The sequence below is a fragment of the Parastagonospora nodorum genome (assembly GCF_000146915.1).
Source record: "Parastagonospora nodorum SN15 chromosome Unknown scaffold_2, whole genome shotgun sequence".
NCBI classification, from domain to species: Eukaryota; Fungi; Ascomycota; class Dothideomycetes; order Pleosporales; family Phaeosphaeriaceae; genus Parastagonospora; species Parastagonospora nodorum.
The window spans coordinates 340,317-367,170 of NW_001884550.1; the positions used below are offsets into that span (position 1 = coordinate 340,317).

The 26,854-nt window shown below is 52.8% G+C and overlaps 11 protein-coding genes across 11 annotated transcripts; 6 read left to right on the plus strand and 5 right to left on the minus strand.

Moving 5' to 3' along the window:
* Positions 1 to 12: 12 nt before the first annotated feature.
* SNOG_01269 (hypothetical protein) lies at positions 13 to 1,510 on the minus strand (the record flags this gene model as incomplete). The annotated part of the gene is made up of 2 exons (XM_001791864.1): positions 13 to 641; positions 676 to 1,510. 2 exons carry the CDS (start codon positions 1,508 to 1,510, stop codon positions 13 to 15), a joined length of 1,464 nt encoding a protein of 487 aa, XP_001791916.1.
* A 204-nt stretch (positions 1,511 to 1,714) lies between these two features.
* Positions 1,715 to 5,826, minus strand: SNOG_01271 (hypothetical protein; the record flags this gene model as incomplete). The annotated part of the gene is made up of 6 exons (XM_001791865.1): positions 1,715 to 2,226; positions 2,280 to 2,574; positions 2,603 to 2,907; positions 2,984 to 4,349; positions 4,396 to 4,539; positions 4,972 to 5,826. 6 exons carry the CDS (start codon positions 5,824 to 5,826, stop codon positions 1,874 to 1,876), a joined length of 3,318 nt encoding a protein of 1,105 aa, XP_001791917.1. The 3' UTR covers positions 1,715 to 1,873.
* A 1,677-nt stretch (positions 5,827 to 7,503) lies between these two features.
* Positions 7,504 to 8,238, plus strand: SNOG_01272 (hypothetical protein; the record flags this gene model as incomplete). The annotated part of the gene is made up of 1 exon (XM_001791866.1): positions 7,504 to 8,238. The coding sequence occupies one exon, from the start codon at positions 7,504 to 7,506 to the stop codon at positions 8,236 to 8,238; it is 735 nt and encodes a 244-aa protein (XP_001791918.1).
* Positions 8,239 to 8,762: 524 nt separating this feature from the next.
* Positions 8,763 to 10,742, plus strand: SNOG_01273 (hypothetical protein; the record flags this gene model as incomplete). Its single annotated transcript, XM_001791867.1, has 3 exons — positions 8,763 to 8,843; positions 8,891 to 9,997; positions 10,095 to 10,742. 3 exons carry the CDS (start codon positions 8,763 to 8,765, stop codon positions 10,740 to 10,742), a joined length of 1,836 nt encoding a protein of 611 aa, XP_001791919.1.
* Positions 10,743 to 10,841: 99 nt separating this feature from the next.
* SNOG_01274 (hypothetical protein) lies at positions 10,842 to 11,084 on the minus strand (the record flags this gene model as incomplete). Its single annotated transcript, XM_001791868.1, has 2 exons — positions 10,842 to 11,007; positions 11,059 to 11,084. 2 exons carry the CDS (start codon positions 11,082 to 11,084, stop codon positions 10,842 to 10,844), a joined length of 192 nt encoding a protein of 63 aa, XP_001791920.1.
* A 503-nt stretch (positions 11,085 to 11,587) lies between these two features.
* On the minus strand, positions 11,588 to 12,539 carry SNOG_01275 (hypothetical protein). The gene is made up of 3 exons (XM_001791869.1): positions 12,329 to 12,539; positions 12,035 to 12,267; positions 11,588 to 11,982 (listed from the first exon to the last, which is right to left on the minus strand). The coding sequence occupies exons 1-3, from the start codon at positions 12,416 to 12,418 to the stop codon at positions 11,946 to 11,948; spliced, it is 360 nt and encodes a 119-aa protein (XP_001791921.1). The 5' UTR covers positions 12,419 to 12,539; the 3' UTR covers positions 11,588 to 11,945.
* A 995-nt stretch (positions 12,540 to 13,534) lies between these two features.
* SNOG_01276 (hypothetical protein) lies at positions 13,535 to 14,621 on the plus strand (the record flags this gene model as incomplete). The annotated part of the gene is made up of 2 exons (XM_001791870.1): positions 13,535 to 13,549; positions 13,599 to 14,621. The coding sequence occupies 2 exons, from the start codon at positions 13,535 to 13,537 to the stop codon at positions 14,619 to 14,621; spliced, it is 1,038 nt and encodes a 345-aa protein (XP_001791922.1).
* Positions 14,622 to 15,219: 598 nt separating this feature from the next.
* Positions 15,220 to 16,355, minus strand: SNOG_01277 (hypothetical protein). The gene is made up of 3 exons (XM_001791871.1): positions 15,999 to 16,355; positions 15,628 to 15,824; positions 15,220 to 15,576 (listed from the first exon to the last, which is right to left on the minus strand). Exons 1-3 carry the CDS (start codon positions 16,270 to 16,272, stop codon positions 15,478 to 15,480), a joined length of 570 nt encoding a protein of 189 aa, XP_001791923.1. The 5' UTR covers positions 16,273 to 16,355; the 3' UTR covers positions 15,220 to 15,477.
* A 1,758-nt stretch (positions 16,356 to 18,113) lies between these two features.
* On the plus strand, positions 18,114 to 19,631 carry SNOG_01278 (hypothetical protein). Its single transcript, XM_001791872.1, has 6 exons — positions 18,114 to 18,169; positions 18,227 to 18,256; positions 18,312 to 18,361; positions 18,418 to 18,481; positions 18,562 to 19,246; positions 19,296 to 19,631. Exons 2-6 carry the CDS (start codon positions 18,245 to 18,247, stop codon positions 19,496 to 19,498), a joined length of 1,014 nt encoding a protein of 337 aa, XP_001791924.1. The 5' UTR covers positions 18,114 to 18,169; positions 18,227 to 18,244; the 3' UTR covers positions 19,499 to 19,631.
* A 2,471-nt stretch (positions 19,632 to 22,102) lies between these two features.
* Positions 22,103 to 24,451, plus strand: SNOG_01279 (hypothetical protein; the record flags this gene model as incomplete). The annotated part of the gene is made up of 5 exons (XM_001791873.1): positions 22,103 to 23,127; positions 23,622 to 23,701; positions 23,763 to 23,866; positions 23,922 to 23,976; positions 24,012 to 24,451. The coding sequence occupies 5 exons, from the start codon at positions 22,103 to 22,105 to the stop codon at positions 24,323 to 24,325; spliced, it is 1,578 nt and encodes a 525-aa protein (XP_001791925.1). The 3' UTR covers positions 24,326 to 24,451.
* Positions 24,452 to 25,481: 1,030 nt separating this feature from the next.
* Positions 25,482 to 26,651, plus strand: SNOG_01280 (hypothetical protein; the record flags this gene model as incomplete). Its single annotated transcript, XM_001791874.1, has 3 exons — positions 25,482 to 25,850; positions 25,900 to 26,483; positions 26,537 to 26,651. The coding sequence occupies 3 exons, from the start codon at positions 25,482 to 25,484 to the stop codon at positions 26,649 to 26,651; spliced, it is 1,068 nt and encodes a 355-aa protein (XP_001791926.1).
* Positions 26,652 to 26,854: the final 203 nt, after the last annotated feature.

The window sequence follows — 26,854 nt, forward strand, 5'->3', positions numbered from 1 at the left end:
GTGACTTTGTCTTTATCCTGCGCGTGCGCGGGGAGGAGGATGTAGCATGTCGCCGGGTTCGCGGGGCGCATGCGGGATTGGGAGAAGGTCGATATTCACGGGTGCTGCGGTGTGGAATTCGATACTGCCGAGTGCTGCGGGTCCAACCGCGAGTCTCGAAAACGCTGGGAGGGAGGGGCAGGAGGAGGAGGAGAAGAGTGAGAAGGGACTGTCTGCGATTTGAACAGCGCGGTGTATGCCTTGCTCCGCGCCCGCAGCTCTACACTTGCTCTTCTCATAGTTCCGCGCGTCGACACACTGTCTCGCCCACTTCTTCGCCGCGCCGGGGTCGAGATGCGCCTTCACGGCTTTGACGACCGTCTCGCCATATTTGGCTTTACTTGCGCCGAGGATCTGGAACGCGAAGGTTACGAGCGAGTCCTGCGCTTTGTGCAAGTGCGGCCGGCTGAGCGAGGACGGCAGAAACGTGTTGATATAGTATGCGAAGTAGTACATGTAGGACGCCAAGTGTGGGAAATTGAGCAACTGGCTGGCCGGGTCGAGGAAAAGGATTGGGATATCTAATTTCCGCGCATAGGTTTCGAGGCAGGTGAGGTCTGGGAGTGTGTTTGCGCGGCCAGCGGGCGAGGGCTTGACGCTATCTGTGAGGTTGAGGGATCCGGTGATGCTTATGGCCGATAGAGCTGAGCGCAGGGGTGGAGGAGGTTTTGTTGATCCAAGTGAGGAGGAAGTGTACGACGGGGCCGTGGTGCCAGATGAGCTCTTTCTTGGTGCTGCTCATTTTGAACACGCGCTCGATGGCGATGTTGATGCGCTTGACGGTGCTATCGACTTCTTTGCCTGTGTTGTCGCTGCGTATACTGTTGTTCCATCCTATGACGACGACGATGGTGCCAAATGCTGCGACTGTGCCATCTAGATGTTTCTTCCCGTTCGCGCAGGTCAGGTGCTCGACGAGCTGGCATATGCGAGCGAAGTTATTGCGGCCGGACTTCTCCTCGGCGATGATGACCATGGCGCCATCGCTTGCGTTTGCGCCTTTCTCCTTGCGTGTCCCGAGGTTGCATAGCTTCGCGATGACTGAAGTGAGTTGGAGCATGTTATCGATATCGGAGTCAGTCTCCCAGACGTGCAGGACTTCCGGGTCACAGACTTTCTCGAGGACCTCATTGGATGCGCTGGAGAAAGACGACTTGTACTGGTCGGGCATAGACTGAACCGCCTTCTTGAGCGCATCTACGTCGTCAGTCCACGGTCCAGTGAAGGACGTCATCTTAAGCCGGTGGTGCTTGCGCATATGTTGTCGCGGCGCGCTGGACTTCTCTTGTCGGCGAGGGCTCGTCTGTGGGCTAGCTGCTGGCGGCGGAGGTGGACGCGAGTGGGGTCTTTGGTATGGGCGTGATGTAGAGCGCGAGTGACGATTGAGCATGCGATTGATATAGTCCATGGGGAGGTCGCTGTGACCATGACCTCGGCTGTGAAGGTCAGAGAACATATGGCGGTCGCCCATTGTGCGTGTCTGTCGCGTTCGCGTTTTGCGCGTGAAGGACCCAGTACTCGTTGGAAAGTAGTGAATGCGCAAACCGCAAGAGTGTTAATAGCTGTGACGTGCGCGAACGGGACGCTCGAAACGTCGATATAGTTGAACGAACGGAGGAAATGTGTGGTATTGATTCGCGAGAGTGGATAACTATTTATAAGGTATGTATTGCGATTTGTGCCAAGAAGTGAAGTGAGGAGTGATGCGCTCAAAGGTGAAGAGGAAGACCGATACCCATACCCAAACACTTGAAGTATATGTCCCAAGTACCCCAGCACGTGTGATGCTATTCCGGAACGCCATCATCAACGGTAACATAAGAGAGTCTGACATCTATGAGCCACTGCCACCGTGGTTGGCGATGTCCTGCTTGTCGAGCTTCTCAACCTTTCTGCTCAGCAGCGCGCGCAGCTCAGGGCTGATGACCTTCGCATCGCCCTCCTCGTTGGCGGGCTTGCCTTGATCAGTGCCCGTAGAGGATGCTTTGGGCGGTGCATTCGAGCTCGATGAAGAGGGCACAGGGCCAGCTTCTACCGCGGCTTGCGACTTTCGCTGCCTTGCTTGTGGTGCAGACGGGAAGTTGCCCTTCTTGTCAATGGTTTCAACCGTTCGTTGGAAGCGTTTGAATAGTGACTCAGCACGAACGATTGTGGACTCAAGATCCATGGTGCCAGACAACTCGTTCACTGCATGACGTTAGCTTTCCAACCCAGAAGTAGTAATCAAGCAATAAGCCTACCATATTTCAATACCTCGTCGAAGTGCTGAAGATGCGCCATGATGACATCGCGATGCTTCTCCAAGATAGCTAGCGCAATGAAGATGTGAAAGTTGCTGCTCTGGTAGTCGGTCCATAGTGACTCCCACAGTCGAAGAACATCGGCCCATTCAAACTCCCGCTTGTACCAGACCAGGAGCATGCGGAAGAAGAAGAAGAAATTCGTCGAGTCAGCAGACTGAAGGTGGAGGTATAGCTTGGGGTCCATGAGCTGCACAAGGTGATCAAGAGTCGTGAGCTGCTTGCGCATGCCAGACTGGTCTCTTAAAAAGTTGCGCTCCTACACAGGTCAGCATGTCATTGATTGTTGTTAAGCTGTCACATACCATGCGCTCCATAAATCCGACAAAGGCCCAGAAGGCTATGGCATCATCTTGCATGACTGCGTAGATGGGTGCAAGAAGGTCGCTCATACCCTGCACATACCCGAGGTCCTTGTTGTATTCGTTGTACGTCAGAAGCATATCCTTCATCTGCTCCAGATGGACATTGGTACCGGTGTCTGCGAATGGCGAGTCAGGATCTGGATGTGGAATATCTTCGCCCGCGAAGATTGGTATGTTGCGATCAGTTCGGTGAACATCTTTCTCTACATGGCGGACCCCATAGAATGGGGAAAAGTTAGCCTGGGTTTCTTCGAAGGATGGTGAATGCGAAATACGAACCTATCCTGTTCTTCTGCTCTCTCCACCACTCCTCTTGCTCTTCGGTCTGTTCGCCTTCTGCCAGCCTCTCCCACCAAGCACCCTTGAGGCGGATGTACTCGTCGCGGCGGCTGTTCACGTTTGCACGACGCTCTTCCTCGGAGCTATCCCACTCGTAGACGCCTAACAGATATAACCATGCCTCTTTCCGCACGCCATCATCGGGGTCTAGACCGCCGTGGAAAATTCGCTCCTTGACCTCGTCGGGTGTTAGTTGGAGCCGGCCCTTTGGATCAAAAAAGCCCTTCCACTCCTTCAACGTGACAGGCTTTCTCCTGTCCGCCATGGTCATCTTGTCCATGTCAAGGATCTCGAAGTCTCCGACATCACTCTCCTCCATTGCTAGGACGTCCTTCGCAGTCCATATCCTTTGATTGCGTTCACGCTCGCTCTGCTCGGCCATGCCCATTGCCCACCTTGCCAAATAGATTCGTGCGCTGTCGAACTCGTCTTGAAGCGTCTGCACCTCTGGATTTTGGATCAGTCTCCGAACTTGTGGTGGGATCTTAGGGTTGTCCGCGACTGCTTGCGCCGTTCGTCGTGTGAATGTCGTGACTTGACTGAGCTTCTCGAGGAAGTTCCACCTTGCCTCCTTCAATGCCTTGGTGACAGGATCCATGCCGCCGTCCCGCTTACCGGGGCTTTGTGAGGACGATGCATCTGCACTGTCTTTGTTCGACTTTGGCGAAGTAGCGTTCTTTCCAAAGGATTTTTTGTCGTCTTCGGACGGATCGATCAGGTATACGCTTGGGTCAGCGCCGGACCGTTCCACATTGACGTATCGCTTCAACCAGCGTAGCACCTCATCTCCGCCCCAAAACATGCCTCCGCCGTCGCCAAAAGGATCAAAACTCTCTTTTGCCAGCTTCTTTCTCTGCATGATGGTAGACTGACACTCGCTATCATGGAAAAAGAGGGCTGGAAAGCTATCGCCCGCCCTAGTATTGACCACGACGCTTCCGAACCACCATCCGATGCTCGGTGGTCGTACCAAGATGGAGTAGATCTCGCTGACAGGGATGGCGAAGGCATATCCGGGGACTGCGCTGTGTGTAGAAGTCGTCGGCGGTGGAGGTACGAGGTAGGACTGTGTTGGTGGAGAGGCCGAATCTGATAGATCGACCTTTACGTATGTATCGTAAGCATCCCCGAGAGCCGACTCGGGCATCCACGCGAGAAGCAGGGAGGGCGCGTTGACGCTTCGGGCGGACGAGGAAGAGGTAGGGCGTGCATCACTAGCTGTGGGTCGTCCTTTCTGCTGCACCAGGGCTACGAACCCTGGGATATTGTCTTTGGCCGACGGCGATGGATGTACGTAGACCTGGGGCTGTTAGATGATTTCACGCCACCGGGATAGTAGGATCTCAACACACTTTGCTTTTGGTGTAGAGCAGCTTCACACCCCGGCCGTTGGTGGTGTGTTTTATGGTATTGTATTCGCCTTCTTCATCATCACTCAGGGCGTAGAACGAAGCAGGCGACGGCGATCTTCGTGACGAGGACGCCATGCGGGGCAACTGTGGGAGGATGTGTAGGGAGACAAAGGTATTGGGTATTGGGTATTGCTCTACTTGGTACTAATAGGGATTCTGGGTGTAGGAGCCTGGAAACTCGCGCGCATCAACGAAGACGCGCACATGGAGCACTAGAGTCGCCGCAGGTGATGGTTGCGAGCTGCTAGTTCACTCGGGTGACGTCGGTGCTGTGGCGCAGGCGTCGGGCGCGGGGTACCAATCACGGCGCATGCACGCACTATCCGAAGATGAATGAGGAAACTTGCATGTTCTATTCATTACCATCTAGAACTGCTGCGAATAAACAGAGCTATGTCGTGTACTCCTTGACGCCATGCTCAAAATGCTACCTGTGACCCAAATGCAACCCCATGCGCCAACCCCTTCCGTCACCAAGCTTCCCTAACGCATGCGCGGGCCACTGGGCAGCCCTACACGTCCACCTGCAGGTCCCCGTTGTGGTGGTCCTCTGTCATATCCAGGGCCGTATGGGTCGTCGTTGCCTGTCCAAGGCGAGTTCGACGACACGCTTGACGAGCCCTGCTGTCTTCCACCACCACCACCACCACCACCACCACCACCACCACCACCACCTGTGCTTCCATAACTGTTGTTGCGCTCGTCTTGATATGGCGCCCTTCCTCCCTGTGGTGCCGGTCTGTCATATGCGCCCATCCTCGAAGACTGGCTGCCTGCGTCCGAGGCTGCACTTGGCGCAGGGCTGTTTGACCTCCCCCACAACCTCGCCTTGAGCCGCTCCTGTGCTGTCGAGCCTGATCCTGCGCTCGGTGGTGGCGATGCATCGGCTTGGTAACCTCCTTGGAGACTGCTCTGATAGCTGCCGGCCCTTTGGCTCGGTAGTGGTCTGCCTTGGCTTTGTGGTTCTGGTGTCAACGAGTTGCCCATGCCGGGTCGTCCTTGCAGTGGTCGCGCTCCTCCACCTCGAGCACCTGGTCCACGACGCAACGAGAGAGGCTCCTGTGGTTGCTGTTGTTGCTGTGGCGCGTCCCATAGGTCACTCAGCCCTCCCCCTCGTCCGCCCGTGGGTTGCATCTGTCCTTGCTGGCGCGAGGATGCGAATTGGGTGGGAGCTGCCTGCGGGGCCTTTGGGTCGGGAGGAAGCCATTGCGGGAATGGCCTGCCTTTCTCCGTGTAGTACGCGCGGAGCACTCGGGAAATGTGCGAGTCGTCTTCCGTGTCGCCGTCTGCTTCGCTGTTGAGGAGCTGTTGCCGCAGATTCTGGTATCGCGAAGTCGTGTTTGTGAGGATGTTGCTGAATAGCCCCGACATGATGTCGATCTAGAGAGCGAGCGACTATCACTCTGATCAGCGCAGGCCCGGGTCGTGTTTGTGCAACCGTGGTAGTGTTGGGCGGTGATTGCACGTGTTACAGAGTTGGTCGCTGTTTCCAGTTGACCCGACGTTTGGCGTTTGGCTTGCCGAAGCGAGCCCAAGTCGCGACCACGACCACTTTATGCACCCACTTGCACCACAGCACCACTAACCGCCGCTTTACCCATTATGAACGTCGTACCTAGAATTGATTACATTCACTCGTCGTCAGAAGTATGTGTCGAGTCCGATTCTCCATAATTGTGACCCGCCATCCGTACATCTCACGGGACAATGGTCACAAGGTCGGCAAGGGGCGCACTAGACGAAGATGCTTACTTCATTGCCAGCCGCGGGCACACTGTGCATAGAATTAAGAGGAATCACGAACAGAGAAGAGCGCCAGAAAGCTGACAGCCATCGTGGAGTATGAGGTTCAAACAAGAGTTGTCCAGTTACAGTTACATGTATCAATTCTTTCTTATTAGCCCTTGCTACGTCTTCCTCCGCAGTATCACTTTTGTATTCCAATCAGCTCTGTTTCGCATCGGACTTTGCAGTTCAGGACATCGATAAACTTGGTCTATGAGCGATGGCTCGAACTGGCTACATGAAAGCATTGTTCACCTCTTTCACTTGCAAAAGCCTCCTTCACTTCAACAATGTTATTCAGCCGTCCTTTGTCCATAGTACAGTGGAATAAGGAAGTGAACGTTGATTTGTTTGAAGCATGTCCATCTGCACGTTGATGTTCATGTATTCTCAAACTACCTTACTGTCTTCAATTTTCAGCTCGTTGAAGATCTATCCCAAGTTCCCCATTATCTTATTAAGAATTTCACAATGCCTCCACGACAAAGTCAGATCCAGCAAAATCGCATCGCCACCGCCAATCGAATCTCCAAAGCATATAAATGGGATGTCAATCGTCAAAATCCAAGGCCTCGAGGTCTGTCAAATCTAGGCAATGATTGCTATCGCAACGCCACTTTGCAGACACTTTTCCACCTGCCTCGCTTCGTCAACTGGATACAGGAGCATCGCGAGGGTGGTGCGCATTGGGATTGTAAACCTGATGACCCCAATATGGACCAACCACGTGCAGATAGGGTCTCTATACAGATGGAACGTCATGGCACTGGTTGTGTACCATGTATTTTGAAGACTCTATTCCAACAGTACTGGGGCCCTTACCGAATGAATCAAAATGGAAACGGTGAACCACGAATCTTCGAACGAGATGATCCAGCGCTGGTTGGCCTTCATAATCTGGCAGATCGATGGTTCTCCAGGGATCCTGAGCAATGGTCAGAGAAGTTGGAAAAAGCGCGCGGAAGGAAACTTTTATCCCAGTCTGAGAAAGACAAAGCAACAGCGGACGCAAGAAATCGAAATTCGGGCGCTCAACATGATGCAGAAGAGTTCATGCGGCTCATCATGGGTGGGGTAGAGAGCAGTTATGATCCGTCGTAAGATCTGCCCCTATGGATGCTTAATCGTTCCAGCAATAATGTACTAACAAGGCCTAGGGACCATTCACATGGAGCTCGCCGCAAGACACAGTACGATTCTCTCTTCACCACATCCCGAAACGAGTACCACACATGCCTCACCTGCAGGGAAAGGCATTTCAGCATGTCCCGTCCCGAACAAAGTCTGCGCGTCAATCCCCTCAGAACAAACGGCGACACTGTCGAAGCCGCCATCCGTCGCTGCATGGCCAACACCCTCGACGGTGTCACCAAATCCACATGTTCAAACCAGTGCCCCGAAGCGAACATTACAGTCGAGTACCTTATCGAAGCCGCGCCCGAATATCTCTGCGTCGTCCTGCAACTCGACAACTACGACGAGACTACAGGAGAGATCAGCAAGAACAGAACCACCATCCAGCTTCCCGACATGCTCGATCTGACAGAGTACATGGACCACGAATCCGCCGACCCTCTTCCCGTGCGCTATCGGCTTGCTTCGGCGATCTACCACGCTGGAGAGTCGCTCTCGTCCGGCCACTACGGCGCGGGCGTGACTTCAGGCCGCGCACGACGCGCGAGGTTCCAAAGGAAAGTCGTGCCCGACCCCGATACCCTCCAATTCTTCTGCAACGACGCCGAAATCGCGGAGTGGACGCAGCCCACCGCTGTGGCTAATAAACTCACCATCAACCCGGTTGACTTTTCGGATGCAATGAATTCGAGGAGCGTGTGGGATCCGTATACCTTGTGGTACGTCAGGGAGCCGCAAGATGCGCCGGCCGCACGTGCAGGATCTGTCGTGGCACATGTAGCGCCGGTAGAGGAGGCAGATACTATTGCTGGAAGGCTGCGGGAGAGGAAGAGGAAGAGGGCGGAAAGTAGGGACGGTCTGTAGGATTGTGTGTTGGGGTAGAGAGAGGGGTTGAGGGATGGTGCTGTAGGCTCCTCGCTGGTTCGAGAAGTTTGGAGTAATGTTTGTTAGCACGCATGTCATATCCTGTTCACCGTCTTTGTAAACTCCTTCTTGACCAGTTCGTGAACATTTTCGTGACGCGACTCCTCACAGCTTAGTCACCGATTCTAATATCGTGGCCTCCTAGTCGATCATCATTGATGCCTATAAATTCGACGACTTGAAAACCCGCGCCTTTCGCAGCTCGCATTGAAGACTTTCACAATGCCAGTGTCCATTGTCTTCCTTCTTTCACTTCAACCCAGCTGGACACAAGGCAACAAAGGGCTCCCAAAATATTTCAGAAAGAAGTGGTGAAGTACAATGGAGCTCTCTCGAAGAGCCATCTCTTTATTGACCGAACGCCAAAGACATGTGTGCATTGTATATCAGAGTCCATCTTCTTCGAAGCCATGCATCCACCATTCCGTCTCGAGTCCACTTACTTTTCCAGAAATCTTACAAACATGCCTCCCCGTACATCCCGCGTGTCCCAACAGGCAACCTTTGCGCTGAAAACACCCCTCCAAATCAAGCGTGACCACTATGTAAGTCCATCTCCTCTCGCACCATCTCCAGATCTAACGCGATCCAGGGCTTCAAAATCAAATCCCAATGGCAGCCCCAAGACTACCGCCCCAATCTCGAACCCCGGGATATCCAACTCGCGCCTGGAGCAAACACATACTACCAGCATGTCGTGCACCACGCACTCATGCACACGCCCATCTTCGTGCAGTGGATACTTGGTCACAATCAGCCAGCCGATCCCACCCATCTTTCCGCAACATGCATAATGTGCGCGTACAAGTCACTGGCCTGGGATTACTGGCTCTGGCAAGGCCAAGGCGGGCAGAAGATCATCGCCGCGAACCACGCGGGGCTGACGTTCATCGACACGCAGGCGATTCTCGCGCAGCCGCTGGTATATGCGCATAGTCGCCCTGGCGACGCGGGGATCTTTTTCGAGTGGGTGACGGATCAGATGGAGTATGCGATTCCCGCAGTCGTCCCGGCAGATCAGAGATTCAAGCTCCATTGGAACGAGGAGTTCAAGGCGATGTTCCAGCTTGATCTGAGCGAGACACGGGAATGTCAAGAAGGAATACGCCAGGGTGTGATATGTGGGAAAAAGATTGTTACGCCGGCGGCGCCGGTGAGGTCGATTGAGGTGGATCTTGACCCGGAGATACACACTCTTGACGAGATGCTAGATGTGTATTTCAACGACTACATGGATGAGGATAGGTTGTGTACGAGGTGCAATGTCAACCGTAGACACACGGTGAAGCGCACGATTAGAGCGGCGCCGCAGGTGTTGAGGATTCGGGTTAATATTATGGACGAGGCGGCGGATGGAATGACGACAAAGTACCTGAATGGGTGGACTGTCCCTACGAACCTCAATTTGCAAGGTAATCAGGAGATTGACGAGCTACCTTTGGAGTACGCGTTGAGCAGTTCGATTGCGCATGGTGAAGATCGTCCCGGCCTGTACGAAGAGGTGGGTGGGGTTACCGTCAGACTGCCTGTAGGAGATGATGATTCGGATGATGCTCCCGTAGATCTTGAGCCCAGTTCTGAAAGGGAAAATGAACCCATGGCGGTAGACGAAGACTTCGACCCTAACGATCCGCACGAAGATTTGTTTGACGTTCCTGAAAGGGTAGATTCAGTTATGGCAGAGGACGAGCCACATCCGGTAATCTCCTCCTCCTCCGAGGAAGAGGAGCACGATGAGGACGACATAGCAGAACCTTTGAGGGAACTGTGGAATCCCGCATTTAGTTCCTCGCCACGTCGTTGCCGGTGGCGTCGCCCCTAGATCACCTGTACGAGACGAAGATGACGACTTCAACGGCTTGATCCTAGTCACCAACGAGGAGTTCCTTGAAGAGTTGGGCCCGTCTGTGGACATGGAAATGGATGATCTGCCAGAGTACACTGACACTGAAGGCGAGGATGACGACGAGGACGAACACGAATACGAGTTTGAAGCGCCAGAACAGCTGAATAGACGCGAAGGATCCGCGAGCCCGCCACAAGACGACAGTGACGACGACAGCGACAGCGGCGTCATCGATGACTTGATCGTCGACGACGCAAACGATGTCAACGATTATATCGACGATGAAGAAGTTATCGATGTCCCGCACCAACTCCACGACGACATGTACGGTTCCGACGAAGAATCCGTCATACCCAACTCGCATTACATCCTCAACGTCCGCGGGCCAGAAGAAAACTACCATATCTCCATGGCCCACCACAACCACCTCGACCCCCATGCCCTTCCCCTCGCGACTCTGTCCGACAACCCACAGCGCCCATGGCATATGCCCTGTCACAACCCGCGAGGATACCAGGTGGTAACCCTGACGTACACGAGGAAACCGCTGGAAAATAAGTGGAAGAAGATGGAGCAGAACATCCCGGCGTTCATCTGAGCGCGTGTACGTGTACGATATGTTGTAATGTAATTTTTTTTTGTTGTTGTTGTAGTGCGTTCTAGCAGGTCTCGGGCGCTGCAATCATATTCTTCTGTTTCAAAGCTTCTTGTCTAAGGCGTCTTTTTGCCATGCGAGGCTCCATCTCCTCTTCAGGACGTCCATACTCTGTGCTGTGCTCCTGCCTTTTTCCTTCTCTTCGCGATTTATGCGTGTGATGGCAGCGGCGAGACCGATTGATATGGCGAAGACGGGATCGAGGCTCCTAGATCTGCATTAGCAAAAGCAGACTTCATGCAATACTCAATGAACATACTTGGATATTATGTACTGGTAAGACATGGCTGTGAACTGTATTGGGAATTTTCTTGTGCACTTCTCCGCGGTAAGTGTCAATCGCAGGAACCCGGTGTATGTCGTGTGACGGTAAATCCTCTGGTGGGCTTTTGGTGTAGAGAGAAATCTGTATCAAGATCTAGACGCGCATGTCATCGAAGTCGCGATAAACTTCATCGAACGTGGAGCTTGTGATCGGCGTCCCGCACCTGCATTTGGATGGTCCGTGCACACGCAACGGCGGGGAGCTTACCCCACGCCTTTGGGCGCGTGGATTGCTCACCCAGGTGCTATCGGGCGGCATAGCTTGCACAGATCACTTCTGACGAGAGAAGCGTGGGATATCATGCGTCAGGCTCTGTTCCTCATAGGGCCGCATGCGTGCGGTCCTCGGACGAACGATGTCGTCATCAGTCTCAGAGTCCGGATGAGCCGCAAGTCACGCGGGCGGGTCAGTAGGAACAGCTTCACGCGTGCCTTGGGCGCGTCACGATGGTTGGCAAGTCACATGGCTATTGGAGCAGTTCTGTAGATTCGAGATAGGATGATACTATTGACGACAGTTACAGCGGAAGGAAATGACCCAACTTCCTTGGACAGAGCCGCTCTCTCGACCGTCTTGTCCAGCGCAGGCACCTTATCAGCTTTAGGTGCCATGTGACAGGAGCCGAGCTTGGTCTTCCTGACAGCCCGCACTGAGTGTAGAGAGAGCGACTACCGCACTGCCTCGTTCATCATAATAACTTCATTCAGCCCAGCCATGATATAGTGTTGCAGCAAATGTCAAGGAAAGCCCACAGAATCCGAGAACGCCGTAGTCCCTCCGCGCCGTCGATGATCGAGTAAACAAGAGGTGTGTAGAATGGCCTAGATCGCCTCGCCGAACGTGTTCTCGCCCGAGTAGCTGTGTTGCTGTTAGCATGGCTCCTGCGTCTTATGCGAAAGGAGTGACGTACGTGATGTAGAGGAAGCCATCCTCGTCCTTGTGCTCCTCGTATATCGAGCTCATCAGAGCGGCAGTCGGCGGCAGGACCTCATCGACGAAGATGAAGATGGCCTTCTCGGGCGACAGCTTGATGCGCTTGCGGATCACGTAGACGAACTGGCCTACGGTAAGGTCCGCTGGGACGAGGTACTTCTTCTTGTCGATGGTCGCGATGTCTGACTTCTCGACCTTCTCGCAGATAACCTGGGTCCTGTTAGCGACTGTACAGCCAGACAGAGGCTGCTGCTGAAGCAGGTAGACATACGGGAATGCGGTCGTTGTACTTCTGGCGGATGCGCTCAGCCTCGGCCTTGCGCTTCTCGAACGGGTGCTCGTCCTTGAACTTGGAGCGCATGATGACTGTAGTAGATCTGGTTCTGTTGTTGAGTGCGGTGGTAGCGGGTGCAGAAGTCTGTGAAATGTGCTTGTGGTGCGTGGCGGAGAGATATGTAGGAATGAGGGCTGGCGGCGGTGAGAGGGGACCTTAAGAGGCGGGGCGTGCAAGGCAGCACAGCTTGCCAATCACCAGCTTATGAAGCGCTAGTCGTGACTACCCGCTTCACAACGCCATACAAACACGCTGCGCACCTGCAAGACACTTCAAGGCTAGGATTTCGTCATGCTGGGCCCGCCCTTTCATTGTCGCATGGACAAGGTGACTCTTCTTTGATGGCTGTGCCTGCCCCTAGTCACTTGCCCAGCTTCCCATGACCATACCCCCAAGGCTGAGTCACCTGCACCGGTACATCAGTACCTCCTGGGGCCTGTGTACATCTTAAGCATCCAAGGAATAGATCACCCGTTTCTACAGAGCGCGTTTGGTTTGGACACGCGTTGCGCGCGAAGTCTGTTCTTTTAGATACGCTGGCGGCCAGCGGCCTGCATATACGTGTACAGCAGCGCATGAATCCAAACGTAGACAACCTCTTAGCTGCAGCACGTAGAGAGAGATTTCTCCACTGACCTTATATTGAAGACCATGACAATCGACAACGGATTCGACATCGGGGCCCTAAGCACTAGTTTGTCGTGTTTGTATCGCCGGAAGCTCCTCGGTACGTACCTGCATGATGATGCGCCCACCGTGGTGTGAGATGGGCCGAACACTTTCTCCACGATAACTTCTCGCGTCCTAATTCCCGTAAGGCGAGATCGCGTCAAGCTTATCTCTGCCTGTTCTCCACGGTCACCTCGAAGCTTCCATATTCATCCGGCTTCTCAATCGCTCAATATGCCGCCGTTTCGAGCGTCCTTCCGCGTCGCGAGAGCTCTCGAGCTTCCCCACAGCTATGCGCCACGACCGGCACTGCGACCAAACACCCTCAGTGCTAGAGCCATACGAACTCCGCGAAGATGCATGTCAGATACGCCTCCTCAGAAGAAGCCAGATCCTCTCGAAGCATGGCGAAATCCCCCTCCGAGCAAATGGCCGAACAGGATACGGTTGCTTATGCTGCCCTTCATTGGAGCCATGATATACTCTATGGTATGATTGAAGCTTCATCAGGCCTTCAGGATACACACTAACGCTCCAGCAGTGGACAGATGACTCCATCAAGGCCGAAGCCCCCACAATCGCGCAGAAAGATGAGCTCCTCAAGCGCGAGAATGGCGTCTCCGAACAATCCCCCATGCGCCTGCGAATGGAGCAATTCATAAAACAACACCAGAAGCAGATCGTTGCCGAGCTCGAGAAAGTCGACGGCACAAAGTTCCAAATCGACACCTGGCAGCGCCCAGAGGGTGGAGGCGGCATAACCTGCATTCTCCAAGACGGCAACGTCTTTGAAAAAGGCGGCGTGAACACCTCCGTCGTCTACGGCCGCCTCCCGCGCGCCGCCATCCAAAAGATGCGCGTGAACCACAAAGCCCTCGACCCAGACGTCGACTCGCTAGAGTTCTTCGCTGCCGGCCTCTCCATGGTGCTGCACCCGCACAACCCCAACGCGCCCACCGTCCACCTCAACTACCGCTACTTCGAAACCGCCGACGAGCTCGGCAACACCAGCGCATGGTGGTACGGCGGCGGCTGCGATCTTACGCCCTCGTACCTCTACGACGAAGACGCGATCCACTTCCACAACACGATGAAGGCGACGTGCGATAAGCACGACAAGGAATACTATCCGCGCTTCAAAAAGTGGTGTGATGAGTACTTCAACAACAAGCACCGCGGCGAGACGCGTGGCGTTGGCGGCTTGTTCTTCGACGACCTCGATGAGACGGAGAAGGACCAGGAGCAGCTATTCTCCTTTGTGCAGGATTGCTTGTCTGCGTTCTTGCCTTCCTACTTGCCCATCATCAATCGCAGGAAGGACATGCCTTTTACGGAGCAGCAGAAACACTGGCAGCAGATCCGTAGGGGACGCTATGTGGAGTTCAATCTTGTGCATGATCGGGGCACGGCGTTTGGATTGAATACGCCAGGTGCGAGGGTGGAGAGTATCCTCATGAGTTTGCCGCTCACGGCGAGGTGGGAATACATGCACAAGCCGGAGATTGGGAGTCGAGAGGAGAGGTTGTTAGAGGTGTTGAGGAAGCCGAGGGAGTGGGTGTGAGGTAGTCTGGGAGCCTCAATGTACATAGTAGAATTCAGAAGTTTGATTTGTGTACAACTTTTCTTGGGGTTGCATGCAGTGGCTTTGCACGTGGGTGTCTGATGTTGGTCACAAGGCACAGAGAGAATGGTGCTCTGTCAGCAAGTTCAAATGTCGTGGGCATGTTCCGGCCGCGGTGGACGCTGTGCTCACAAACAGTATGTACATAAGACTGGCACATATAGATCCAATGGCAACAACGATGGTTTTCGGCCGCGGATACCTACATTATCCATACCCGTCGCTGTTGTCAGCCGTGCGCCCTGTAGAATGGTGAACTACAATCCGTGGATACCAGTGAAGGTTCCCGCAGATCTTTGTCACATGATACGCTGCATTGGGTATCTGTTCGTTGCAAGCATGCCGCAGTCGGCTTCGAGTTCAAGAACCAATAAAGCTGTGAGAAATCGGTGCAGAAGTGACTCATGCAAAGGACCCTGAAGCAATGCTGTGCCGACTGGCACCAAGGTGGTGTGACCTACTTAAACTTTATCAGTGCAGGGGTATCTGTTGGATTTCAGCAAGCCTGCATTGGCTGGTCAGGCACAAGATCCATAAGTGAGTTAAGAGCGCGTTGATTGAGAGCGGCATTATTGCGTACAATGTGCTTGCGCACACAAGATCAAGATGGGAGTCGCCAGAGTGGAATGCGCAAAAGCCTCTAAATTCTGTACACTGAGGGGTAAATATGACATTGGCCTCTTTGTCCTCTCCTTTCTCCGGATGTGTTGCACACAGACGGTACCAAGCAAAATGTTGACCCAAGGAAATAAGGTATCGGTGTTGGTGTATGCTGTGATGTCTATGACTGAACTCTTTACTCGTCGTTGACCTTCTCTCCGCCAGGAAGGTCCTTCTCGGACTTGGACTGGACCAACATGCCCTTGTAGCCGGTGATGGGCTCGGTTCCTTGGGACTGTGATGTGTTAGCGATCATGTGACATAAGAAGTATATGATTCCACATACCTTCAAGTACTCCTCGGAAGCCTCTTGCCATTCCTTCGTCATGGTGCGTGGTCGGATGGGGCTGGCGAACATGCGGGTGAACGCGAAGATGGCAAAGGCAGCGCAGATAACACCAGCAGACAGGAAGAAGACGTTGCGGCCCTCATCTGGAGGCGGGGGTCGTCGAGGGCCGTGGGGACCGAAAGCGATGTAGTATGCTGTGAGAGAATGTGTCGTTAGCAAGTTGTCCTTGTTGATGACTCTGGACGCTTCGTGATAGGTTCGCGCTCGGCGTATTGGTGATGCGGGCCACCTGGGCACCTCGATAAAAACACCAATACGTCATGCCACTGCCCATCACGTCTCATCGTCCCCCAAAGGATTGTACACACCAGCCTTCTTCTCCTGCATAGTCATCTCCTTCCAGTCCACCTTCATGCGGTCCCTAAGCGACATCCACAAGTCGGCCTGCTCCTGGGGGGGCATGTCTTCCCATCGCTTCTCGATGTTGGCGAGGGTGGGGTTGGAAATGGCGTGCGAGGACTGGCGGGTCTGCTGAAGCTGGCAAGCTACGGGGGCAGCTCTGGGGAGAGCTGTGCGGGTCGCGACCGATGACATGACGCTGGCCGAGCTCCTGGAAGCCCGGACGATCGAGGTGCGCAACATGGCAGCGGGTGGAGTGGAGATTGTCGTAAAATGTAGAGAAAAGGAAGAAGCTTCCCGTCGAGGGTCCTGCGCTTGCCAATGGGTTGGTGGTGGTGATGGGGGGAGGTAGGCACAAGGAGCAATTCGCGAAAATGAGGTCGGTCGCTGCGGCACGCCAAGCCAATCGACATGGCATGATCCGTCCACACGTTATTTTGCCTTAGTCATCGGGCTTCCTACCTTCACCTTCACGACTACATTCGCATGCTGAGTTTTCATGGACGAAGCCAAAGTCGAGCATCGTTGCTTTTCTGTGAGGTTAATCGTCGCTGGGTCGTTCTTTCCTTGACTTTTCGCACATAATCGTGGGACAGATGTTTGCCGAGGGAATCGTCTCGAGGCTGAACAACACGAGGGGCTCCCAGATTACATATGAGGTGACGAACTGAGATCAATAACATATCAGTTGTCGCGTGTTGACGACATGATATACATGTATGTGTTACATTAGATCATCCAGTAAGCTGGGTTCAGGGTACTCACGCACGAAAAGCTCGCAAACTGGCTCATGTGCATGTCAATCACCTCTGGTGCAACACAGTCGCAACTTTACCACTAAGCTGGGTATCTATAATACTCCTCTTTAGCTATGGTGGACAGGCTTGAAGGACCTTTCCATTTCCAACTGAGCTCCAGGGCTGATGGATTAACACCCCTAGAAATCACGTGATAACTGGTGAACAATTGCCCAGCTGGAACGCTGCCAATACCAGCAGCCAGACGATCGTATCCTGCAGCTCATAGCATGGTTATCACAGATAAAACATCATCATGACCAATCTGTACGATCCTAGCACAAATAGGTAGATACAATCAAGTTCAATGAAGCACACATCAGTGCACAGCCGAGGTCAGGCCATCGTCTGAAAACACGAGCTTACGACGAAGGATGCTCAAGCTCGAGCTGTCAGCCCTACAAGTTCTCAGACCACCCGTCGAACGTTTGCCTCGCCACTGCTTTTATGCAGGTACCTTCAGCAGCTTCGCGCGCCATTGTGGCACAAGTCGATCATGGGGTGGTCTCTCTTCTTAGCTAATCCCTCGTCTAGCTCCCCATGTCGGCCGCGGATGCGTTGCTCTTCACCACTCTTCCCCAACACCGATCGTTGACTCGGCGCTGCAATTCTCGGAGGTTACACCAAGAGCTCGTCTCAACAGCTAGTCCGGTCCCGCTGTGGCGTCCTTTGTTTTATCTCATCAAATGACCAAACGAGCCTGCAAACATGTGCTCGGGCACGTCCATTCCATACCCATGAGAGTTGCTTTTGACAGCTAGTCAATGTCATCCCACCGACACGCCGCATTACGATACGCGCACATAGCTCTTTCGTAAGCAGTATCTTGACTGAGATTGCCACGCCGGTTGCGCTTAGAGTTCCGGTAGCCAAGCTAGCGATGTGCAGCCAATTTGCAAGGATGAAGTTTCGACCACAACGCGGGCTACGAGACTACGAAGGTAAGAGAGTTCGTTTCCGAGATCAAGAGTCCCTTGAGAGCCTCGGGCATGTATTGAATGCTAGAGTGAACGTAGCCGAGCTGCAGTAGGCCTCCGTATGGTTCCGCGCACCCTCCACGACAAACACGCGCCCGAGGTAGCATGCATTCTAGAACGCAGGTTGCAGCACCCGGCCGGATACGTGGAGTGGGAGGGCAACAAGTATATTATTGGATCCGGCCGTGCTGCGTATCGGATTAGAGAAAAAGTATAGCCTGTGACGCAAAGCCCTGAACGAGACGTTCAAACTACATAAGCGGGGCAAGCTCCTTCCCCCCCACCAGGCCCAACAAACATCGCGCCTTCCCAGACAACAAATCTCTTCTCTCCCATTCCACCTCAATCCCATCTTCCATTTAAACAGTGAGCGCGCCTCTCATCTTCCAATTCCCCGTTACTTCAATACTAAACTCTCCTCAGCACAAGAATCTACACATCATGGTCGTCAAGGTGAGCTTCTCTTACCCCGCCTAAGCTCATAGCAGCAATTGACAGTCGCACACAGGTTGGTATCAACGGCTTCGGTCGCATTGGCCGTATCGTCTTCCGCAATGCGTATGTATTCTATCATCGAGAGCTACAGTTGAGCGATCTAGCTAACGCCGACCCAGCATCGAGCACAACGACGTCGAGATCGTCGCCGTCAACGACCCCTTCATCGAGCCACACTACGCTGTAAGCAAACCGCGCCCTCATTGCGCCGCTCCAGACCGCCTGGAAATTGTACTGCAGAATACGGGCTAACATGCGTCCAGGCCTACATGCTCAAGTATGACAGCCAGCACGGCCAGTTCAAGGGCGACATCAAGGTCGAGGGCAACGACCTGACCATCAACGGCAAGACCATCCGCTTCTACACTGAGAAGGACCCCGCCAACATCCCATGGAGCGAGACCGGCGCATACTACGTCGTTGAGTCCACCGGTGTCTTCACCACCACCGACAAGGCCAAGGCCCACTTGAAGGGTGGTGCTAAGAAGGTCGTCATCTCCGCTCCCTCGGCTGATGCGCCCATGTTCGTCATGGGTGTCAACAACGAGACCTACACCAAGGACATCGAGGTGCTCTCCAACGCCTCCTGCACAACCAACTGCTTGGCTCCCCTCGCCAAGGTCATCCACGACAAGTTCACCATCATTGAGGGTTTGATGACCACCGTCCACTCCTACACCGCTACCCAGAAAGTCGTTGACGGCCCTTCCGCCAAGGACTGGCGTGGTGGCCGCACTGCGGCCCAGAACATCATTCCCAGCAGCACTGGTGCCGCCAAGGCTGTCGGCAAGGTCATTCCTGACCTCAACGGCAAGCTCACCGGAATGTCCATGCGTGTTCCCACCTCCAACGTTTCTGTGGTTGACTTGACTGTCCGCCTCGAGAAGGGTGCTACCTACGATGAGATCAAGGAGGCCGTCAAGGCCGCCGCTGATGGTCCTCTTAACGGTATGTTTACATTCACTGGTTAAAAAAAAACACTCCTAACTCTATATAGGCATTCTCGGATACACTGAGGACGAGATCGTCTCCACCGACTTGAACGGTGACACCCGCTCTTCCATCTTCGACGCCAAGGCCGGTATCTCCCTGAACAAGAACTTCGTCAAGCTCGTCTCCTGGTACGACAACGAGTGGGGTTACTCCCGCCGTGTCCTCGACCTCTTGGTCTACATTGCCAAGGTCGATGGTAACGCCTAGGAATCAGGACGGAGCCAGGCCATGCCTAAACTCTGATTCGCATCTTCACCTGATTTGGTCCATGAGAAAGATTGCGATGTGTATGCAGCAGTAAAATTATGCTAGACATGACATGAATGAACAATAATCACACAAAACATGGTCCTTACTGCGAGACGTGATATCATACTGCTAACAAGTTCTTCTCCAAAGCTCCCCTCACCCGCTCAGATCCCTGCTGTCGCCTGTCACTAGCGTACATACCGCAACTGGTTTCCGAGGCAACTCCTGCACCTGCATGTCTCGTGCGGATCACGTCTTCCCTAGTTCCCGGGACCCCATTATGTTCTTAGCCTCGCTTGAGAAAACCTGGAGTCGCGTGAGGGACGTACGGGGTACGGAACGGGAAGAATCGGGTGCAGGATCAGATCGGAAGCACGAGCTAACATTTGAACAGCCTCCGTGGCTAGCGGCGGCCTTGAGAAATAATCGATGGCTTCCGAGGTAGACACAGCTCTTCCGAAATTGGTTAGACTATAGCAGCATTGAGAGAGCTCAGAAAAGTCGATCGGTGCTGGATCGTTGCCTCCAGGTCATACCGGACGAATTGAGCAATGAGCTGTATGTCTACGCTTTGATGGTGTAATTTTGACTTTACTGCAATATTCGATAACTAAGTGATCTCATACCCGTAGTAATATACAGTATCTACACTCGCTCAGCTCAGCCAAGCAGTCTGACATACTGCGTCCTGGCACGTTGAGAAAACGTGTGGTTGCGTAAGAAGATATTCATGGATTCTATGATCCAGAAGTACACTTGGGCTCTGGTTGCAGCCTCGAGATTCTAATTAACGTCACTAGCAACCTTGGAATTGTCCTGTATTTGAGTTATGCTGTAGACATATTGATGGTCACAGATAGGATGCGTTTCGGACGTAAGTATACTTGGATTTTCGATGACAGAATCACTTTTTGAACAAAAGCTTTCATTGAGCTGTAACAGTTCTCTGGTCATAAAAGCAGATTGGAGGTTCACTGCCAGATGATAGTAGTCGAATCCATGAGACTTTCCAAGCGAGAAGGAATCACTACTGGCAGACTTTCATCGGTATCAAAACACGAGCCATCGCCACGCACAAGCTTTTATACAAAATGGCTTCAACCCATGATGTTTCTAAGAGAAAGCTCCTGCGTAGAAGATCGCGAAGGTCAAGGGGAAATTGACGCTAACGCCTTGGCGCTGCTTTAGTCTCGACGCTCCTTGTGCTCTACAAGTTCATCAGATACCGCGTACACAAACATCAACTTTACTTCCTAACATTTAGTGTCTAAGCTGGGAGTTCGCATAATTGCTCGAGCCTCACAGCATACTTTCAAAACGCGTGATTGGGCAATCGCGCATGTGGATAACACCTGTTTGCTGTTCGCGCCGAAGTGAGACCTCAGAGGAACACGAGCATGAACTTTACTTACACCAACATAGACTGACACACCGACGAGGCTGCAGCAGATACAATAGGCAGACTGTCGCTCTTACCACAAACATTATTGTGTCGACAGACAGCCATAAATCACCTTTTTCTTTCTAAGCTTTCTACTTCTGCTTTCTGGAAATCAACAACCTCCATGCTGTGAGGACGCGCGAAGTAAGTGAAACGGTAGATCTTATTCGCACGACTCTCCTTCTATGTCAAAGCGTGCTAGCCAGGGCAAAGCTTGGCTCGCCCGGTGCCGTTCATACACGCTTTCCCCCACCTACAGCGCGTGTATGACGGCATTGCTCCACCCGCTTCCCCCCGGAGCTGCCCTGCAGGATACTCAGCGCTTGAATCAGACTGCTGCATTCGATCGGCATGCGTAGAAACATGCTCAATAAAGCGAAGCATGCCATCTGCTAGACACTAACATAAAGTCAGTTGTCAACGGATCGTCGAGGATAGAAGCGCGGCGTCAGCGCCCGCTTCACTGGCTCACCGAAGCCATGGATAGCGAAGATTATCCTATGGCTGATGAGGAATCCATAATAGCCTCGACAGAGCTGAATGGCGATGCGCTGCCTTCTACGGTAGACCCATCCAAGCTCGGACTTCAAAATCCGTCCCACTTCCATAACGACTCATTACCATTTCACAGCCCATCCAAAACCTCGCAATCTTTCCGGCCGAGTGGCCACAACGAGAACGAATATAGGGCACGAAAGTCGACAGATGACATGGACATCTCAACACCAAGAAGCCGCTCAAGTCCAGAAGTGCGTATAGCACCCAAACCACGGGCAATTGTGCTCCCATATGCGTCATCGAAGACGGGTTTGGTGTATGACTCTCGTATGCGGTTCCATGCGGAGTTGCCTAGCATGACGCTCAATGCAGACGACATACACCCGGAAGATCCACGGCGGATACACTCCATCTTCGAAGAGATCAGACAAGCAGGCTTAGTAGGCTCATCTACTGCAGAAGACGATCAGACAGAGCAGCATTGCTGGAGAATCGCCATTCGGCCGGCCAGCCGTCCCGAGATTTTGTTGATTCATACCGAGGAGCACTACGAACTCGTGAAGTCATTACAATGTAAGGCCCCAAGACCTGGACGTAGACGACGGCTAACATTTGCTGCAGATATGAAATCAGAACAATTAAAGTTCGAAGCCGAGCAACTGGACTCCATTTACTTCAATCAGGCAACCTTTGAATGCGCAAAGCTCGCAGCAGGAGGAGCCATCGAAGCTTGTAAAGCAGTAGTCCAGGGTTCTGTGCGCAATGCAATCGCCATCGTTCGACCTCCAGGACATCACGCGGAGAGTAACCAACCTTCGGGATTCTGCATCTTCAACAATGTGCCAATAGCAACACGCGTGTGTCAAGAAGCATATCCAGAAACATGCCGCAAAGTCATGATCCTCGACTGGGATGTTCATCATGGCAACGGAATCCAGCATGCATTTTACAACGATCCTAACGTGCTCTACATCTCCCTCCATGTGTTTCGGGGTGGTAATTTCTACCCGAACCTCCCGGATGGGGACCTAGACTACAGCGGGGAGGGTCCTGGTGAGGGCAAGAACGTGAACATTCCCTGGGCCGATCATGGGATGGGAGATGCAGAGTACTTATACGCATTTCAAGAGGTCGTGATGCCCATAGCGACTGAGTTCGACCCAGACCTGGTCATAATTTCTGCTGGCTTCGACGCAGCAGAAGGAGATATCCTGGGAGGTTGTTTTGTAACACCTGCAGCGTACGGGCACATGACCCACATGCTCATGCGCTTAGCCAGAGGCAAGCTCGTGGTATGTCTCGAAGGGGGCTACAACTTGCGGTCAATCGCACGGTCCGCATTGGCGGTGACCCGTGTACTCATGCTTGAGCCTCCCGATCGACTACAAGAAGATATGCCTGCACCCAAAGACAGCGCCGTCTACACTATCGAGCAGGTGAAGCGCCAGCATTCAAGGTATTGGAAATGCATGTATCCGAAGCATCTCGACAAGAGCGATCCTGGCTACAAGAATACACATCGTTTACACGAAGTTGTAAGAGAATGGCAGAGTCTGCGACTATCCCAGGACCATGCCATGACGCCTTTACCTTTGACAATCAACAGAACAGGTCTTGCTCAAACCTTCGAGCACAACGTCATCGCTACGTAAGTACAACACTATTGGCCCCTGAAGAACTCTACTGACTATACCAGGCCTGGTTTCATGGGTCGGCATCCACTACTATTGATCTTCCATGATCCTCCATCTTTCCGAGATCACGAGGATCCTGTCACGGGGAAGCGAGAACTCCACAACACCTGGCTTGTAAGTAGTAGTACAGTCTTGCGCTGTATCGACACTGACTTTGAACGTGAAGACTGATGTTACCAAGAGGTACATTGATTGGGCTTTGAACAATAAGTTCGAAGTGGTCGATGTAAACATCCCAAAGATCGTTTCTGTCGAAGATGTAAGCCATAAAATCACGGGAGACATTCATGGACTAATGATAGGACAGCCTGAGGATGGATATGTCAGAGCTGACGATTCGGAAAAACGTGCACACCAAACACGGGAATTGGCAGCGTACATCTGGGAAAACTACATTGAGTGAGCAGTTACTCAGTCTGAGATGTAGCATTTACTAACGCCAAGATAGGCCCCACGACGCAACACAAGTGTTCTTCATGGGTATCGGAGACGCCTACGCTGGCTTGGTGGATCTTTTGAGCAACTATGGTGGGCTTCCTAGGAGTCGAACATAGATTAAAGCTGACTTGCATTAAAGAAAACTGTACAGAACCGGACAGTGTCGTCGAGTGCCTAATTGGATTTGTGGCGGAGACCACGATTCAGTCGATAAAGCGACCCACAGACGACACCATAGCTCTTTGGTATCATGCAGTAAGTCCCATTTATCCATATCTCGCTGAACACATGCTGACCTGTCACCCAACAGCATTCCAAGATCTTCGTCAAGAACAGCCATTTCGTCTGGGACCCCTCCCGCCAACGTAAACTCCGTCGCAAGCTCGGTAATCTCGTCCAGTCGACAAGGAAGATACTTTAGACGCCATGCTCGAAGCGCATATGGAGGATGTGCAAAAGCTTCTACTTGAGAAGACAGCCGAATATGCAGAGATGAACGATGTCTCCAGCCTGACGGACGATCAAATACCCGCGACCGGCCCCTTGCGTAGTCCTCCTGCGCTTGCGAGAGCCTTCACGCCCAGGGTGCGGCAGGAGAGCATGTCTGACGCGCTGAAGAGTCCGAAGCTGCCTGCTGTGGGTTTTTTTAGCGTGCCGTCGCACAGCCCGAGGAGCCCGAGAAGCCCGTTGAAGAGGGGAGCGATCCGAGAGTAGGTGATCGATTAGCATTACCCAGCGACATGCATTTTCCTTTTGTTTAGCACGCCTAGCTCGCTTCGACATGTCGGTGCAGTTTAGCGATATCTCGACATTGTGTATGCGTGCATCTCTTGTTTTCGTAATTTGCATGTAGCAGTGACAATCCAAGACGTTGCTCAAAGTAATCCAGACTATAGAGGGCCGGCTTGTCACTTGTTTCATATGGCATTTTTGCGAAGTCGCATCAGGTGCTAAGCTACTTTGTGTGCGCCACACAAGGTCTGTCTGTGAGCACTGTCTTTAAGCAATGTCAAAGCGTAAGCAAGTCCAGCCTGCATGACTTCAAAGTGCTCTTGGTATTGCGCAGCATATTGATTAGCTTTTGAGTCTCTTCAGGACGACAGTCAGTTTCTAATAGTACTCCAAGGTTATCCAGAGCCCGCACGGATTGTTTCTGAACCAAGTCCCTCTCTCCTTCGTAATTATTGATAGACATAGACTCTCATGTTTGTGTATGAACCTACCTGTAGCTACGGATGTTAGTACGTATTGTTCCAAGTAGACTATGAGAGGTAGGAACGATGTGGGGAACAGGAATACAACCCCTGTAGCTATGGAAGCGCTGTGGAGTTAGAATAATACCGGTGTGAAGCGACGCAGCGATATTCACACATGCATGTATGTTGTGGTTCGTCGAATAGCTTGGGTGCCGCGTATGTACACGGGGCTCGCTGCGCCATGTGAGAAGAGACAAGATGGGGTTACAAGAAGTGCTGTCATTTGACTTCACTGTAGTACCGTTGGGATTTAACGTTGTGCGGTCGTAGAGTACAAGACGGCTTGCGGACATTTCCCAGCAAATATCCGTGTGGCTGTGAGAGGTGCTGACGAACGAACCCATGATCTCTTCGCGGCTTCCGTGATACAGGATTGCTCCATGGAGAGTGCCAATAGACTTTCCCGGTATTGCTTCCTGAAGAGGTTGTTTGCTTCGCGCGTTGCTGCGATGATTTGATGATTTGAATCCGTCCCTATGTAGTCTCTCGTTTTATGCCTTCTTGTTGATAGAGTGTCAAGGTCGCTTCATCGAACTTGAAAGCTCAGTTGAACGTCACGGAACTTACAGACCACGCCCGGCTCGCTCGTATCAGCGCATAACGCTGGCCGTCCAATGTCGACGTCATCAGAAACTTCCTTCACGGCTGAGGCAGAGGTAGAGCAATCGACGCTCATGATTACTACAACAATCTCCTCGGCTCTACCGCCTATCGTTACGAGTCCTTCCCTTTTTGCTTCTCAAGCCTTTCTGCTGAAGAGATCGTCGACATCCCATACCATTAAAGTTGGCCCTGGCACCGAGTTCAAGTTTGAACCAGCGGTACTACCTGACGTACTCATCGGAGATGTCATATCGTTCGAGTTCTACCCTAGAGGCCACTCTGTTGCACGTGCGGACTTTGAAAAACCGTGCGTGCCATATGAGTCGAACGGAGCAAATAGAGATGGATTCTGGTCGGGAGAACAGATGATTGAAACTGGGGTACGGGCTCCCTTGCTGGCATTGAAGAAATATGCTAATTGCTTTTCAGACATCAAGTTTTGATGTCAGCATCAACAGCACGGAGCCCGTGTTCTTCTACTGCGCAGCAAAAGACTCTTGTCACAAGCACCTGATGGTTGGCGTAATAAATCCTAATGAGACACAAACGCTAGACAAGCAGATCCAGGCAGCGAACATGACGACGCACCAGCTTGCACCTGGGGAGTCAATTCCGCTTGAAGGCGGCTTTACGACTTCGGATTCTCCCATCCCAGGTGGCTCTACTTCGACTCCTCGGCAAGCAGATGCGTCGCATGACCATTCGCATGGACTGTCCACCGCTGCGATCGTAGGCATATCAGTCGGCGCAGGAGCTTTCTTAGTAGTTTGTGCCGCACTCTTCTTCTTCGTTGGGCGCTTGAAGTCGCTCAAGGAACTGATCCGACATCATGGCCAAGGTAGTACAGCGAAGCCTCAGGGTGTGGGAGGTGTACATCCAGAGCCGGATTACAGGCAATCGACATTCTCTCAGTCGCCGCAGTCCCCACAAGGAGAGTATCCGCCAGCCTTTGGCCGTCCGTTACCGGCGTATGCGGGACCACATATCAATATGAAAAGAATGCCGTCCCACAAGTACGTTGTCGGGGCTGCTGAGCATTACGGTACTCGACTGACATATACTTTAGTGACCGCAAAAGCTCGCAACCAATGGCTGCTGAGCTGCATTCGCCAACGCTTGGAAGGCAAGGTTTCTCAGCGGAATTGGAGGCCTCAAATGTATCGTCGAAAGGGCATGGCTAAGGTGCGAGCGTATAAGACTCGAGGATAGCTGGCATACCTGCTCCGTCAATCTTGCACATGTTTCTGTAGTGGTATGCCATGTAATATCGGTGCTCTAACATGGCACTAATTGAAGGCTGAGTCCAAAGCTGTGCGACTCGGCGACACCTGCCCAACACTAATGGTGCAACGGCGCTCCATTCTTTGAGCACATTTGGTAAATC